The sequence below is a fragment of the Rousettus aegyptiacus genome, unplaced genomic scaffold (genome assembly GCF_014176215.1).
Source record: "Rousettus aegyptiacus isolate mRouAeg1 unplaced genomic scaffold, mRouAeg1.p scaffold_m13_p_3, whole genome shotgun sequence".
Classification (NCBI taxonomy): Eukaryota; Metazoa; Chordata; class Mammalia; order Chiroptera; family Pteropodidae; genus Rousettus; species Rousettus aegyptiacus.
In genome coordinates this window covers 137989515-138008106 of record NW_023416306.1, presented here as the reverse complement: position 1 = coordinate 138008106, position 18592 = coordinate 137989515, and the positions used below count along the sequence as shown (strand labels likewise).

Sequence of the window (18592 nt, the reverse complement as noted above, 5' to 3'; positions counted from 1 at the left end):
TAAAAGTTTAATATAACTTTTTTAGAATACAAGGTAAGATTTGTGATTTAGATACTTTAATCTAAATTTTACTTTCTCTGAAATTTAAAATAATTCTCTTACCACCCCTTCTCCTAGGCTGGGAGACATTTATCTAGCAGTCTAACTAATGAAATCATAGAGTTTTACTGGAGTGAATCATACAGATGAAATCAGGCCTTCAAATAAGTAATTTTGTAAACACTTCAACCTACCACTAGATTAGTGTTTCACTCATTTTATAGTTTATCTATCCAATCAGGAATTAATAAAAACAGTTGGACTAGAAGGGTTAGTCCTGCATCTCACTCTGGCTAAAAAGTGCATAATCTCAATCCAATTATGAGAAAACGTCAGATAAACTCAAATTGAGGAACAATGTACAATATATAACTAACCAGAACTCTTCAAAAATGTCAAGGTCATAATTAACTAGATGGAGAGAATCCTTTCACAACATATAAGTACCTCATCACCACCATGTACACTTTAAATAGTTAAATATTTGTCTTTTATATGTTGATAAAGCCGAATTTTTTTTAAGTGTCAAGGTCATGAAAGACAAAGAAAGATTGAGGAATTTGTCACAGTTTAAAGGAGACTGAGGAAACATGACAGCAGTAGTACCCTGGGTTGGATCCTAAAACAAAAAAATATAAGTATTAGTAAGAAAACTGGAGAAATCTAAGTAAAATCTATATTTTAGTTGATAATATTAGTACTAATGTTAATTTCTTAGTTTTGACAGTTGTACTATAATTATGCTAACATTAGGGGAAGCTGGATGAAGGAGATATGTTAACTCTATACTATTTTTACAACTTTCTGTAAGTCTAAAATTTTAATATTCCATAATAAAAGGTTTTGTTTTTAAAAATGACAGTAGAGGAATTAAAATAGTAAAAAAATATTTAATTAACTCAAAAGAAACCGAGACAGGAGAAACAAGAAACAAAATACAGATAAGACCAAGAAAAAATAAATGGGAAATGGTAGACCTAAATTCATCCACATCGAGAACTCCAGTAAATACATATAAGTGAACTAACACTCCCATTAAAAGGCAGAGATTGACAAATTTGTTAGGAATAAAGGATCCAAATATATGCTGTCTGCATGAGTCACACTGTTAATAGAATGTCACAGATGTGTTGAAAGTTAAAAAATGGACTTTTTACTGTTTAAGCTAATTGAGTGCTATGACAGCACAGATGCTGGTAAATCTATAAGGATTTACAACATTTAGCAATTTGGTGTGTAAAGTGCATATTTCTATCACTGTTGCTGGGTAAGGATATCCCACACTGTCTTTATAGAATTTTATAAGTCAAAAAGACTGGGACAGGAGAGAAGCAGGGAGAAGGATTAGAAGATTGTTACCTTCTAGCTTTTAGCTAGTATTTCATTTTTATAAATTTATCTAACTTAATTTCTCAGAGATCCAAGAAGATTGCCAGAAGTTCACTCATTATAGTTGGCAGATTTGAGATGTGAAAGCCTACTTCTCCTAAAGTTCAGATTATCCAGGCTACCTAAAAGGAAAAGTTATTGATTTGCTTCATTCTAAGGTTTAGTATGTCATTCACAACCCCTTTTTGGATACTCTCTTGCTTTTAGAATTATATAGTGAAGAAAGTTTCTTTAAGAGATGAGTTATAGTAAGACTATTTATTGAAAATACTATATTTTAGTACTTTAAATCATTTTCATTGCTCTGTAAGACTTTAGTATATGAAAGAAAAAATTATTAAACATTATTAGCATCTTAATAATTTAGCATTTTCATTTGTATTTTGAGTTTATGCATACTTTTGCTAACACTACACAAGAATTCCTAACTAAAACTTTATTTTAGAAAAAAAAAAGTAATGCTTACTGGCACTTGAATTTCCTTAAACAACGTTGATCCCCGTTTGGAATGATAGTAAGCCCTTTTTGTCTCTACTACACTTAGGTGGTGCACCTAATTCTGTGCTTTGGGTTGAAGAAATTAAGTTCTAACTATGCTAACAAGATGTAACAAATAGAGCAAATGACTTTCAAGTGAAAATGAGAATTAACTTTGATAAGAAAGTAAAGAACCATATATATTTAATTTTGTAAAAATGTTTTAAATAAACATGCTTTTCTGTTTTTAGTATATCGGGGTGTTTGGGGTTTTTTAATCTCTAAAGAAAGGAAAGCCTTTCATTTTTGCATTTTGACCAGCTTTCTGAAAGCACTTGCATAATTTTAAAGTGTGGTACAGTGGTCCATATGTTTCCCATTAGTTCTCTTTTAGCAAATATGGAATTGGTTCACATTAGTTTTATTAGTAGATTTAGAGAATCTACATTTTATTTCTTTGAGTAACAAATTCTCAAATTTAGGCCATTTTGATCTACTTGGATTTGTCAGCTTTTTTCTAATAAAATCTTTGTTTAAAAATGTTTCTTGCAAGTGGTACATCTACTCAGAAACTGACCAGAAGACACATGAACGAGGAAACATTTTGTGAGGAAAATTGTTTTGGTTGTCATTTTCCATCCCTCTGTGACAATGAAATGTTTTTATACTGCTTATGTTACGACCCAGTTTTTAATCCTAGTCTATAGTTTTTTTATAGCCATTTAATTATGTCTAGTTTTACATAGTTATTAGGTGCCTTGTAGCATTTCTCGGTTGCCTTGTTTGCACATATCTTTAAGTATACTTTATCTGTGTATACAGCAGATTTTTATATGTCTAATACCATACAACAGGAACTAAATATTTTCCTATTTGAGCAGTATTTAACCTTTGAATGTTACATTAATGTAGAAGGGAGTGAAGATGAAAATCAAATATATTAGAACAAATTCGAACTAAATCATAGAAGTCCTGTAGTTCATTAACCGAACTGTTAAGAAACTGATTTGTAAGGTTCAAGATCAAGTAAATTTTAAAACAATTGCTTACTTAAATATATAAAAAAAATTGTTGTCGCGTAACTAACAGTATTCGACAGGGAAAATGTCAATTTAAGGTTATCTACTGACTTGCCAAATATCAAATCTTTGTTTAGCTTTACTCAGTATTGTCTGTTCCATGCTTACAAGATGGCACAGCATATATTTTTACTAATGACCTTTTTTCTTATTCTGTCACTATTAATCTTTCATTATTTTATCATTGAAGATCAGTTAAAGGTAGAGCTTCCAATTTGATTTCAAAGTTTCATTTTTAAGAGTCTTTTAATAACTTGAACAGAGTTGTGCAAAAGATATTTTGTTTCTGTGAGAAGGCTCCATTATACTTCCGTAATGGAAAGCATCTACTGGAATGTATACTGTGGTATCTTCTCATGAAAGCTGCATTCAATATTTAAGATGTTGTTTATTACATTACACATCAGCTGTTGGCTATGTCATTGTCACAAATTTGGTGAGAGTAAATAACCTTAGTATTGTAAAGATGGGGTTTATAAATCTCATGCACATATAAAAATGCCATGTTCTATTTTTTTATTCTTTCTACGCAGACATGAAAAATGGTGATTGCATACTTGTCTTTGATAAATTTAGATATCATTTGCCTTTTTTTCAGTAAAAGTAGAGCATATATTTGATAAACATTAATGTTTTGCTTCACTGATTTTAAATTAAAAATTGTATAAATAAAGCATTTAGAATAATGTTTGTCAAATACAACTCATTTTTTAAAGTTGTTACAACAAAAAGGCAGAGTAGCAAAACCTCATTTAAAATTTACTTTGAAGCTCAGTTTTTTTGCTTCCTTAGTTGTCTACCACCTCCCTCCCTTCTCCCTCCCTTCTCTGTTCAAATGGAGAGGATTTAAGGAGAGTACAGATGCAGCAGGTCTTAAACGAAAGCGTTCCCAAGGTACAGTAAATGTAGTTTTATTTCTCCATGTAGTTATATTCCTGGCTTATAGTATTTAGTTGTAGTTAGAGCATTCGGTTGTATTTAAAGCATAGAAATTGTTAGTATTAGTGTTTAAAGCATAGAAAGGTATCCAATGTGCTATTTTATTTTTGTGTTACTTAATTATAAATGGCATAAACATTTGTAAATAATGTGTGTAGTCCAATAATGAGATGTTAACCAATAGTAAAATGTTTTACTTTAAAATAGTATGTGGATTATTTAAGGAGGAAGGAAATGTTGGCTTAACACTGTTCTTGTAATATCTTGATCTTGTAGTTTCAGTGTTTTAACCATATGTTGTTCAAAACTATTTTAACAAAAATGTGGTTTAGAAACATTACATAAAAAGGCTTAACATAGTGAATTGGATTGAACATAGAAAAGCAAATAATTGTTAAATTTATGCAAAAGATTTTTTAATTTATGAAAAGTTCTTTTATTTATAAAGCCGAGTTTATACATTTTCTTTGGAACAGAAGACATTGTTATGTTAATTGTATCTTGGTCTTATATTCAGTGTTAGTAATGTGTCCTGGCAGGTGAGTAAAATATAAATTGGTTTTTCATAAATTTTTGAAATCACATTTGTAACATAACTAAGAAGTACATTTTCCTGGAAAGGATTTACTTTTCCATGTGCTCTAGTAAGAAATAGATTTTCACAAAAAAATGTCTTAGGATCTTAGATCTTGACCAAGGCTATATATATATTATCCTTTCATGTCTAGCTTGAGGTTATTTTCAACCCATCTTCAAATCAGAAGAGTTTGACTCTGCCAATAGCAAGTTATGTGTCAAGTCACTTAATCTTTCTATACTTCTGTGTCTTTATATATAATGAGAGATAAAATTTTGCTTAAAGAGGATTTTAAGAAATAAAATCAAGCGTAATGATTTGAAAGTGCTTTGGTTTTCTGAAGATGGGTATGTGAATTTTTCTTACCTCTATACCAGAGATGGAGAGGAAAAGTTTAAGTTCTTCATAAGAATTATCAAATTATGAATTGGTGGACATGTTATGACAATTTTTTTGATCTATTGCTTTCACAAGCATTACTAAATTTGTGATACATGTCGGGCACTATGCTAGGAAACTGTGTTTGATGCTAGTGATTCAAAATTATCAAGACATAGTCCTTGCCTCACAGAGCTTATGTATTTCTGGAGCATATAGATCTGTTATTTTTTTTTCTTTTTAGAGCTCATTTTCACCAAGCATACCTCTGTTAACAGAAATGCAATAATCATACTGATTTGAACATAATAGTAGAAAAAATTATTCGATTTCTTATTAAAACATCTTTCTCTTTGGATTTCTGTTATGGTGAGCAATATCTAGTGATAATTGGCTGTAATAATCCATTCCAAAAATACCTTATATTCTAATGAAGTAGATTATTCTCTTCCTAGTTTAAAGGTAAACTTTTTTCCCCTCTGAGACTTGTTTTGTAGTGAGTGAAGTTTTCACAGATCCAAAAATAAAATCAACAGAAGAAATGGAATTTAAGTTTCTGCATCAAAGCTATTTAGGACTTTCATGAAGGTGTATAGCTCTTAAACCTGAGGAATGGTCACATCACCTGTGAAAGCCATTTTTTAATCATCAAAATGTTTTAACTCTGTGTTAGATGTTAAAATTATGGCCCTTAAGCCAGTTATTCCATGTCATTCTAACACCTTGCCATTCCTTATAACATGGTTAATCTTTTATAAAGTTCCTAGCCATTACTTACTTCACCTCAATGTGTGTTTCAATGAAATAGTTTTTTTACTTAACCGAGTTTGAACATCAATTCAAAAACCTGTGTATTATAATTTTTCACACAAAGAAAGTTAGTCTTGGAGACCTTAAAAATTAGTTTTTCTTTTTGCAACAGCTGTTCATAGTTTCAAGTTGAGTCGAAACCATGTGGACTGGCACAGTGTGGATGAAGTGTATCTTTATAGTGATGCAACAACATCTAAGATTGCAAGAACAGTTACCCAAAAACTAGGATTTTCTAAAGGTAGGTGTTAAATATTACTATAGTTTGTCAAAATTTGGAGAATCTCAATTTTTCTCTTATGTTCAGAATAGACTATTCAAATTCTATTTTTAGTATATTTTAAATATGTATTAAATTTAATGATAGTTACTGCTCTGCTAGGTGAAACTTTTATTAAGGTGATTGAGTTGACATGTATTCATCAGTAAATAATTATATATTTAGAATGATCTGACAAGATTAATAAATATCTTTTATACTTCAAAAAGCATAAGAGCAATCAAACCAGAACCAGTTGTGTGAAAATAAAACATGGCCATTGAAACATAGTATCAAAGAAGATGGAGACTGAAAATTTTCCATTGGATTTAGTGAAATTAAGTCATTGGTGACTTAGATCGATTGATGGGACAGAAGCCAGATTGGCATGTATTGAAGCTTAGGTACAAGGTGAAGAAATGGAGGAAGGGTTAATAGACAGCTCTTTGAAGAAGTTTGACTGAAAGAAACAAAAAACTGAATGGAAGATGTGAGAGCAATGTCAAAAATTAAATTTAAAAAAATTTTCTGTCAAGTCTGATATAATTTTTTATTATACCATTTTTATTTTAATTTCTTTGATAAGAGATGTCCTTGAATATCTTTATATTTTTAATAGTCAATTGTATTTGCTTTGTGAATTACCTTATATTGTTAGCACATTTTGCTATTTGAGTGGTTGCATTTTCACTCTTTGGTAAGCTTTCTTTGTATATTCACTTAATTAACTTATGGTATTGTCATTCATATTTTGTAAAATTTTTCCCAGTTGTCATCTTTTATTTTTGTTTCATGGTACTTTTTATAGAAGTTTAAAATTTGTCCTTTCCTTTCCTCCCTCCTTCCCTCCTTCCTTTTTTTTGTTTTTTTTTTTTATGGTTTCTGACTTTGGTGTCCTGTCCAATTTAACACTTTATATCAGAGCCAATCAATAACATCATCTTACAAATTTTATCCCTTCCCAACCTAGCAGAATTTTTTTATACTATTTTCTTTTCTTTTCTTTTTTTTTTTTTAATATATTGTGAAAATGCTGTTTCTGAAATAAATAGTGAACTTAGAATTATATTTTGTCTACAGCATCAAGTAGTGGGACCAGACTTCATAGAGGTTATGTAGAAGAAGCCACATTAGAAGACAAGCCATCACAGACTACCCATATTGTATTTGTTGTACATGGCATTGGGCAGAAGATGGACCAAGGAAGAATTATCAAAAATACAGCCATGTGAGTTCTTCGATGAACACATTCCCCAACTACTGTAGAATCCAAATTCCAGTATTCACTATCTTCTTTCATCTTTCCTTTCCTTCTTTTTCTGTTTTTAAGAATCACTCCAGATAATTACAACCAAGTGATTTAGTAGAAATAGCTTCTTGCCAAAATCAGTGTCTGCATGTGTAACCACTTGAGAACTATGGTAGTGATTCTTGGAGTGTAGAATTGTGTAAGTTTTGTGTATAAAAGGACAGTATTATAAGCAAATGTAGTGTTTCTTAGTTTGTAAGTCAAAATGGGTTCCTCAGCATCATCACTGTTGACATTTTTGACCATATAATTCTTTGTTATGAATGGCTGATCTATGCACTGTAAGATATTTAGCAGCATCCTTGACCTCTACTCACTATATGCAAATAGAATCCCTAATTGTGACAACCAAAAAAATATCTCCAGACATTGCCACGTGTCTCCTGGAGGAAAAAATTACCCATGGTTGAAATCACTAGTTTTGGGTTAACTAGATAACCATATGGATAAAAAATAAAATTGAGTCCATTTCTCACACTAAGATAAATTTCAGTTGGATCACATTTAGACATTAGAAATGAAACTATACAAGTACTATGGATTTAAAAGGTAGAGTTGAGGGAGTTTGAATTCTTGTATACCCTTAGGAGTAGAAAAAGCTATCCAATGACTTGATCCAGAAACAGTGAGAAAAAATATAGATAAATATTATATCATCCCAAAAAAAGCCATATGGCAATAAAATAAGACAAACTGAGAGAAAACATGTGCACTTTATATCACAGATAAACTGTTAGCATTCTTCACATATAAAGGACTTCTAAAAATAAAGGGGAAAATGTCCGTCTACCTTACAGAGCTAAAGATGTTACAGCCATTTTCCAGAAAAGGAAATATTCAACCATGCTCATAAAGTGTATGTTAAAATTACATTAAAATGTCATTTCTTAACTACTAGATTATCTAAAACCAAAAATTTGACAGGATACTCTTTTGGCCAGGCTATAGGTAACAGGCATTCTCATACTGCTGGTGGAAAGCAATGAAGGAGAGAGAATGTGGTAATATCTATCAAAATTATATATGCATTTATTCTTTGGCCGAGCAAACTTACTTCTGAATCAAGGATAATATAAGCAAAAATACAGAAAGTTATATGCACAAGGCTATTAATTGCAGTAGGAAACTACCCAAATGTTCAACAGTAAGAGACTGGTTGATAAACTACAGCTATTTATATAGTAGAGAACTATAAAGTTATGAAACAATGAGGAAGATGTCTGCATATTTCTGTTCTTTGAAAAGATCCACAAAAGTGAGAAACCTTTAGTTAGACTGACCGAGAATAAAAAGAGAAGATTCAAATTACTAAAATTAGGAATGAAAGAGGCCATTACTACTGACCTTACAGAAATCAAAAGGATTAAAGGGAATACTGCGCACAATTCTAAGCCAACAGATTAGGTGACCTAGATGAAATGGACAAATTCCAGAAAGACACAAACCAAACTGATATGATAATCAGTAAGAAGAAATAGAAAATCCCTATCAACCTCTAACAAGTAAAACTTCCTTCCAAAAGAAAAAGGCTAAGACCAGATGGCTTCATTGTGAATTCTACAAAACATTAAAAGAAAAATTAGCACCAATTCTTCAGAAATTCTCTAAAAAAATAGAAGGAAGAAGACTTCCCAACTTACCTTTTTAGCAGTTATTACCCTGATACTAAAATGAGATAAAGACATCATAAAGGGGGTGAGGGGAACTATAGACCAATATTCCTATGAATAAAAATCAATACTACTTATGGACACAAAAATCCTCAACAAAACTGGCTACAGCAACGTATAAAGAGGATTATACACTATGACCAAGTGAGATTTATCACAAGAATATAAGGTTGATTCAATATTTAAAAGATCAAACAAGGGTACTATACCGTAGTAATAGAATAAAAAAGGAAAAAAAAACCATATGGTCTTGATGCAGAAAAATCTATCATACTTTCACAATGAAAGCACTCAAGAAACTATAAACAGAAGGGAATTTCCTCAACTTGACAGAGGGCAAGTCCACAGCTAAAATTATACATTAACAACAAAAGACTAGAAGCTTTCTCTCAAGATCAGAAACAAAGCAAAGGTGTCTTCTCCCGACGCTTCTGTGCAACAGTTGAATATAGGTTTCAGCCAGGACAATTAGGTAAGAAAAAGCAATAAAAGACATTCAGATTAGAAAGGAAGACATAAAACTATTTTGCTTACAGCTGACATGATCTTACAAATAGAAAATTCTAAGGAATACACACACACACACACACACACACACACACACACACACACACTTAGGGCTAATAAATGAACTCAGCAAAGTCACAGGATACAAGATCAATATACAAAAGTCAATATTCTGTATACACTAGCAATGAACAATCTGAAAATTAAGAAAGCATTTCCACTTTAGCATCAAAGAGAATAAAATACTTAGGAATAAGTTTAACAAAAGAAGTGTAAGATTTGCACACTGAAAACTGTTATATGCCATTGAAAGAAAGTAAAGAAGACCTAAATTAATGGAAAAGACCCATGGTTGTGGATTAGAAGACTTAATGTTGTTAAGATGACAGTATTTCCCAACTAGATCTACAAATTTACCATACTCCCTATTAAAATCCCACCTGTCTTTTTTGCACAAATTAACAATCTGATCCTAAAATTTTCATGGAAATGCAAGGGACACAGAATAGCCAAACTATTTTGAAAAAGAACAAAGATGGAAAACTAACATTTCCCAGTTTCTTAACTTACTACAGAACTACAGTAATCAAGATGTTGTGGTACTGGCTGGTGTACAGATAAATATGCATCAATAGAGTAGAATTGAGAGTTCAACTGATTTTCGTCAAGAGTGCAAAAACAATTCAATGAGGAAAGAATAGCCTTTTAGTAAATTTTAGCTGGGACACCTGGATATTCACATACAAAAGAATCAAGTTAAACGCCTACCTCATACCATATAGAGAAATTCAAAATCAGTCAAAGAGCTAAAACATAAAACTGTTAAAACTTAGGAGTAAATCTTCATGACTTGGAATAGGCAGTGGTTTCTGAGACATGACATCAAAAGTAGACACCATGAAAGAAAAAATAGATATATGGAACTTTGTCAAAATTTAAAATTATGTTCTTCACAGGACACTCTCAAGAAGGTGAAGACAATCTACAGAATGGTAGGTTGCAAATTAAATATTTTCATCTAGGATACATAAAGAACTCTAACAATTCAACAATAAAAAATAACCCAATTTTTTAAATGGGGAAAGGATTTGAATAAACGTTTGTCCAAATAAAATATACGAATGGCCTATAAGCAAGTTAAAAGATGTTCAATATCATTAGTCAATAGAGAGATGCAATCCAAAACCACAGAGAGAAATACCACTTCATACCCCCTGGGATGACTCATCAGAAAGATGGAAGACAGCAGGTCTTAGCAAGGTTGTGGAAATAAAACCCTCATATGTTACTTGACGGTATTGTAAAATAGTACAGCTGCTTTGGAAAATAGTTTGACATGTCCTCAAAAGTTAAATGTAAAAGTAGCATAGCAATTCCACCGTTAGGTCTATACTCAAGAAAATTGAAAACATCTATACAAAATCTTGTTAAAGAATATTTATAGCAGCATTATTTATAACAGCCCCCAAAATGGAAACAATCTGAATGTCCATCAGCTGATGAGTGGATAAACAAAATGATGTATTCATACAATGGAATGTTATTCAATCATAAAAAACAATGAAGTACTGATTCGTGATACAACATGGATGAATCTTAAAACAGTATGCTAAATGAAAGAAGCCTGACACAAAAGGTCACGTATTGTATGATTCCATTTATGTGAAATATACAGAAGAGGCAAATCCATAAAGACGGAAAGCAGGTTCATGGTTGCCAAGGATTGTGGGGAGGAAGTATGGGAACTGACTGCTATGTTTATGGTGTTTCTTTTGGGGGTGATGAAAGTGTCCTGAAATTAGATAGTGATGATCGCATAACTCTGAATATACTCAAAGCCACTGAATTGTTTAAAAAGGAACACAGTTAGTGAGGTTATGTCAAAAATACACAAAAGCCAACTTGAAAAGACTCACTGACCAAAAAAGAGAACAATTTGAGCATCATTAAAGATAATATTTACAGTGGGTTTAAACACTTAGATATTTTTAAATCTATGAGTTAGTAATGATGTCAAAACACGTAATACCTAACAACTCAGTATTTTTGAAGATTGTTACTAAAAGGGGAGAATTATCCATTTAGCTTTCCTTTTCTCAGAAACTATTTGTACCACAAAGTAGCCAAATACTTGATTTGAGGAAATTTCTCTTTTTAGAAGTATAAGAAGTAATGGCGTTTAAGAAGCACCTTTTTGCAACCGTAATAAACTAATGGATCTTCAGTGATCATCATAATGTCACCAAAAAAGAGAATAAACTTCATGTTTTTATTTACCTATGGCATAGTAGTCTTGCCAAAACAGTAGAACTTGAATCTGATAAAAGCCCTATATCTTACTCTATATCTTACTATCAGATTACAGGCAATAGTGGACAAAGAACATGTTAAATAACACCATGGGGATACAGTCATTAAAAATTAGACTCTGAGAAACTCTGCAGGATGAAAAAAAAAAAATTACAAACCTAAAAAGAGAGAGGAACCTATAGAGTAAGACACTTAAGAGACACATCTACCAATTACCATGCATGGACTATATTTGGAGTTCAATTCAAACAAGTGTAAAAAAAGTTTCAATGTTATTATAAACTAACATTTATAATCTAACTGGGGGAAAGGGATGACTGAACTATATATTTGCAGAAATTAAAGAATTATTCATTTTTTTCGTATAATAGTACTGAATAGGTTATATTTTCCTTAAATTTTAGAAATATATACTAAATTACAGATGAAATAATGCAGTGTCTGGAATTTACTTTAAAGAATTATGGGGAGAAATTGCAACTATAAAGGGAAAGCATGATGGAGTCTGGGGGCATGATAGAATTAATCTGTATCTTAACTGTGGTGGTGCTATTCATGAGATTAGCAGACATTTCGTCCTGTGCAAAACATCCATGGAGACTTTTGGCCTATGCCAACCTATGTGCCATGACCAGCTAGGCTACCGAGGCAAAAGGGTTATTACTGGGGATACAACCACAACACTGTTACTGGACCAATAAAACATGAGGGTATCTTTTATGTATTAATCCTGTAAACCAAAACTATAGATAAATGTTATGGGCTGTTTAAATCCAGCAACATTTTTTTAAGCATGGACATTTTGGACAGGACCAAATATGAAGGACCATTTGGCATGGACCAAATATACTTTGAAATGAAGTTGTCTTAATTTTGCTAACTATTGCATTGCATAGTGTTAATAGAAACATAATTGGATGAAGTTATAAGCAAGTGGAAATGTTATAAGTAAAGACATTTTATACTATATAAAAACAGGTGAAGTTACTCTGATAAAGTTCTCTTTTGTTTTTCTTATTTTTAGGATGAGAGAGGCTGCTAGAAAAATAGAAGAAAGGCATTTTTCCAACTATGCAACGCATGTTGAATTTCTACCTGTTGAGTGGCGGTCAAAACTTACTCTTGATGGAGGTACATTTTGTTTAGAAATTAAATGATTTAGCCAATGACAACAGAATGATACTTGTTGGGAACAAAAGGTCTTTCATTTGGTTGTCTTGAGGTGTATGCACTCTTTGTTCTGGATTATTTAAGAAAATAAAATCCCTTGTGTCGAACTATGTCATTTTGGACCACAGATTTGGACCATAGATTTCACATATACCACAGTTTTCATGCGTGCACTCTGTGGATTAAGGGGCATGTGGAGGGAACAAAACCTTTTCTAAAGTTTTTAACAGAAAAGTAACTTGTCAGTACTTTAAAGTATTGTCACAATTTCTATTAGCTTACATTTTCTTTCCTGTTTTTGGAAGATAAAATATCAGGTTTTTTGTTTTCTTTTGTTGTTATTCCTGCACTCCCTGAACTGGTGAATTATAATCTAATGTGGAGAAATTGTATAATATATTTGTTTAAATAAAATCATTTTTGTTTCCTTTCTTAAAGAGCTGTTAGCCAAACTATGTGTTTCTTAAACAAAGTTGTATTCTTTTAGTAGTAAAACCATTAAAATAGAATGTTTAAGTTATTTACATAATCTGAAAAATGAGTCTTTCTAGATGTAAGAGCAGCTGCCATTTGTGGAGCCTTTACTGTATGCCTGGCACTCTAGTTCATTTTACATGTAGTACCTCATTAATTTTCTCACAAATCTATGCAATACCTACTTTATTTTCTCTATTTTACTGTTAAGGAAACTAAAACTTAGTAAAAGTTGAATTTACTAAAAATAGCAGGCATAGTCTAGGTCCGTACGATGCCTGAGCCCTTATTCATCACTTTGCCAAACTGCCTCCCTGGATGATTTCCAAGGATTCTTCCAGGTCTGTGATTCTGTCTCAGAGTCAGTTAGGAATATCAGTTATAGCTTATAAACCAAAATGGCATCAAAAGTTATAATGAGTAAAAAAAAAAACAAAACAGAACAAAAACTAGTGACCAAAAAAGACTTCTTAGCAATAACAATCATATATAAAGTTTTAGTGTAAATACACTATCTTTCACTATTTTGGGGGCTTTTCTCAGTCACCTTGATAAATTTCTTAGGCTGCTCCGGAATGTAGACAACATGGGTAAATTAACAATTAATAAAACACATAAGTTTGTAATTTTCTATTAGGTTTATATTGCTATTATAGAATCTTAAAAGCATTATGCTGAGTGAAAGAAACTAAAGGAAAAGCACCACTATTTCTCTTCTAAATAGTTCTGACACCAAATGTGGGGGTTGGGAGGGATTTGCTCATAGCAACCAATTTTCCAGTTCTTGGTGAACACTACTAAATGTCCTGCAGTTTAACATAGACTATCCAGAAGAATCTACAGAAAAATAATTAGAATTAATAAGACGATTTATCAAGGTTCTGAAATAGATCTATATATAAAACTAATTGCATTTTTATATACCAGCACAATTAGAAATAGCATAAAAAAAGATTCCTAGAAATAAATATAATATGTATATTTATATTAAAAATGAAAAAAGCTGTTAGTCGATATTAAATACAACTTAAGATAATTTTCTTAGAATGGATAATTTAGTATCCTAGAGATGTTAACTCTCCTAAATTGATTTATAGATTCCATATAATTCCAATCAAAATCCCAGAGTTTTTCATGAAACTTGACAAGCTGATTCTAAAATTATTATGAAAGAGCAAAGGCCCCAAAATAGACAAGATACAAATCAAGAGGAAGAGGGGGAGTTAAGTTCTAGTAGATAGCTGAATCTCAGAAACATGATATTGGAGGTGCAACAAACTATGAACGATAACTCAATTTACATAGTGTTCAGAAATAGACAAAATGAAATAAAATATTTAGGCTCTGACACATGATAAGTGCCACAGAATCGTCCAAAATTATTAACAGACATGAAAGAAATCTATAAAGAAAAGCAAGAGTGTAATTAACACAAACTTCATATTGGGGGTTACTTCTAGAGGTGGGAGAGCAGGGGGCATGTGATCATTTAAAGATATACTGTGGCTTTCAGATACTGGCAATATTCTAAATTAAGTTGTTTTTTTTTTTTTATAAATCATCTTTCAGCTATACATATACATGAAATACCTTCTTTTGTATGTATATGTATTTCACAGTAAAATCTTTTTTTTAAGAAGTTCATTAAAATGACATTTAAACTTCTTTACCAGCATGGTAGTCACATCTTTTACTTTTACAATTTAAAATAAGCACAGGCTATGACTCTGTTGTGCTACCTACCCATGAATAGCCACAATATTCTCTTTTAAATCTTTGAAAAGACTTCTAGGTTTTGCTTGAATTACTGCCTTATAGTTGTTATTAGGTTGTATAAAAGGGGAGGAATAAATAAAAATAAAATGATTTAAATACTGCAGTGAAAAACGAAGATAAGAGAAATTGGACTAGACTAAAAATATAAGCCTTCTCTGCCCACTTTGTGCTTTTATACCATGATATTCATCCAAGCATAGGACTTCTTTGTACTTCTATAAGAAATGCAGATTTTTCTGCATCTCTAATCATTTTTATTAGGCATTTAATAGAATAATTTTCGTATGGTAGAATTTCCATAGGTTAGCTGTAACTCACAGAAGGCTAAATGTGTTTATAATGCAGTTATGTAATAGTTTTTTTCTTAAGTAAATTACACCAACTTTATCTTGTTTACTGATTTGCTGATTTGCTTTTGCGCATGTTTGTAATTTGACAGCTCTTGCCCATAGAATCTTTGGTTCACTAAAGAGAGATACATGTAAAGGAGAGGGAAACTGTTCAGTTTGTTGCTGATTTGCCACCAGTGGCTCTAGGCATTCCACGTGGTTATGGCCAGGCCTGAGATGCATAGGCCAAAAAAGAAGAGAGGGGAAACAGAAAAGGAGGTACAGAAAACGTGAGATTGTGTCCCTTGTTACAGGAATAGAGATGGCCTGGTTTTGCTCTGGGTGCTCCCTGAAAGTCATGTAAAAGCCAATACGTACAAAAATGGTGAGGCTTTATAGGTTCGATAACGGCCTTCATTCTTTAATGTTCCTTTTCTTCCCATGCCCCCTTTTTGTCTTTTACAGTTTTTATTTTGCTATATGTTGCAAGAAGGAAAAATTCATTAGATCCAAAGCTAATCTTGAATATATTAACTTAAAGACTTTTTATTTCAGGGAGTATAATTTTTTTTACAATTTATTTTTTTTCCTAAAACATATCTTCTGTAAGTTTTGTTTGTTTTTTATTTGTAGACACTGTTGATTCCATTACTCCTGACAAAGTACGAGGTTTAAGAGATATGTTGAACAGCAGTGCAATGGACATAATGTATTATACTAGCCCACTTTATAGAGATGAAGTAAGTATCATGATTATCTTATTACTGTTAAGTAAAATTCATGTGTCCTGAATTTTAACATTTTATGCTGTTTTTATACAAGTAAATGAGAAATTATAGGACTCTATTAATCTATAAATAGCCTATATTTAATAGTGAATTTGATAGTCTTCAAACTGCACATCGAGACCCTTAATAAAATTAATAATCTTGGAAGTGGGAGAGTGGTTAAAAATAGCTCTGAAAAATATCAGTTTTCGTAAATCTGATTCATTATATCTGATTATTGTCCTCACAAAAGAGTTAGAAATTTCCTTCAAATTTTTTGTATATAATAGACTTGTTTTTGTTGTTTGTTTTCTGTAGTGGATTCTCAAATAGCAATGTTACTTATGCATCATAAAGATAACCCTAAAGGGGAATGAAGGGTGAAAATTTGTTCAGACAGATGAGAGAATCTTTAACAAATGTGTTTTATCGTTTTATTGGTAAGAGAAAAAGAGTTCTGTTTCATAGGAATAACCTTGTTAATTTCCTAACACGAGTTATCCTCCGCAAAACCCTACAAGGTAGATAAGATTAGTGCCCTCATTTGAAGGATGAGGAAACTGGTGCAAGGAGTAATAACCAGTAGAGCTGTTCTGTGCTGCTCCAAGCCATCCATTTCTGATTTTGTTCATTTGTAGTCATTCCCTGACTTCACTCAGGACATCCTTTACTTATCTACAGAAGTATGTTTGGTTACGTGCCATAGAAACTTCCTTTTCTTCTGTCTACCATCCCTTTAGGATTTTTACCATTCTTCTTTCTATGCCCCTCATCGCCAAACACCAGTATTGGGCAAAGTCTGCCTTGATCTGATTGACACCAGTAAAAAACAAAGCTACATGGCAAAAGAAGCTACAAGAAGAACTGCTATTCTGGACCTAATTCTAACCTAGGAAAGCTTAGGTGATGAAGTAGAATACTAATAATGTACAAGTTCATATGTGCAGTGGGCATCGTTAGGTATGCTCCAGAAGCTCAGAAATTGAACTATATGTAATATTGCAAGTGAAACCAGTAAGGAGAAAAAAGGAAAGAGAATGGCTGTGAGCATATTACTATACACATACGCATAAACACATTCCATATGTGTATGCCTTATAAACACACACACACATATATCATCGGTAGTACTCCTAAGCAGGTATCTAGAATGTTCAAGACTAAAATGTGTCCCCCCAAAAGTAATAATGAGGACTTTTTACAAGTTTTAAGTTGACATTAACAGCAAAAACAACAACTAGAAAAAGTGTCAGACTGAAAGCTCTGGCCATTGGCTAATGATGACTGAGAAAATGGTCACTTTCTACTTTGCTCTTATATCTTTAAAGGTAATTATTCTCAGAATGGAATTGAATAAAACAGATATTCAATAGAAAGAGGAAACTGATAGATAAGTTAAATTAGGTTTTTGATCCAGTTGAATTTTGTGGAAAAGCAATGAAGACTTTGAGATTCATCAGCAATCTTTAGCAGTGTTTTCCAAACATTTGTAATTACAACAGTCACTTGGGCATAAAGAACCCCTTGGGGGAAAGGGGACATTGGAATTGAGGGAATTATTGTGAATTTATGATCTTGAAAATATGTGGATGTTATATAGATATTATCTATATATTAAAAGTGTATATTGTATGTACATGCATATATTTCCTACCTCTGTCTACTGAAAGGGCCAGAAAACAAAGACCCGCCCCGCCCCCCAATCTAATGAGCATACCTAATACCCAGTCTTTTCCTCTGGTGCTATTATTCATTATTCTTACTTATTGTAAGAAATTAGTAGTACTTTTAATATAGAATTATAATAAGGATAACGTAAAAAGGAATTATAAATCATTGAAAAGTTCATAAGTCTATGACATTTATAAATAGGTAAACAAGTTGGGGAGGGGAGGTCCTTCGTTTATAGTAGAATGTTAGAGGCTTGCTGGTAAATGTGGAAGGAATGCTGTAGTTGGAAATCTTCAGTTTGCAGCTGTCATGGTAGGATTAGGTAAGAGAAGATTGGACAAGAATCATCAAAGGATGCTAAATTGAGGGTAAAATTTTGATGAGGAACAGGATGTCTGCATGGTCTTAAAGTGTATCCTCATAGACTGCTTATTAGTTGAAAAAAGGAGCAAAGGTATACAATGGAGAAATCAGGCAACATCCTTTACTATGTATTACTGAAGGACACTCAGGACACAGCATCATTTCTGCAGTATTCCAATCCTGAAGAAACATCGGACAAACACAAAAGGAGGAAGTTCTAATAAAAACGTAAGAATGGGACTATATTCTTTTAAAATGTCAATATCAGAGAAGACAAAGAATGGCTGTGGAAAATGTTC

The 18592-nt window shown here is 31.9% G+C and overlaps 1 protein-coding gene across 5 annotated transcripts in view; it reads left to right on the top strand.

Moving 5' to 3' along the window:
• The window catches only part of DDHD1 (DDHD domain containing 1), a 64719-nt gene that overhangs the window by 23241 nt on the left and 22886 nt on the right, over positions 1-18592 (top strand). For 3 of the 5 annotated variants that reach the window (XM_016142152.2, XM_016142151.2, XM_016142153.2), the window contains 5 exons: positions 3777-3878; positions 5801-5929; positions 7028-7175; positions 12768-12874; positions 16126-16232. In XM_016142152.2, the coding sequence (XP_015997638.1) occupies positions 3777-3878; positions 5801-5929; positions 7028-7175; positions 12768-12874; positions 16126-16232 (593 nt within the window). The remainder of the gene's footprint in view (positions 1-3776; positions 3879-5800; positions 5930-7027; positions 7176-12767; positions 12875-16125; positions 16233-18592) is intronic. The other 2 variants (XM_016142158.2, XM_016142155.2) reach the window with 1 other exon arrangement.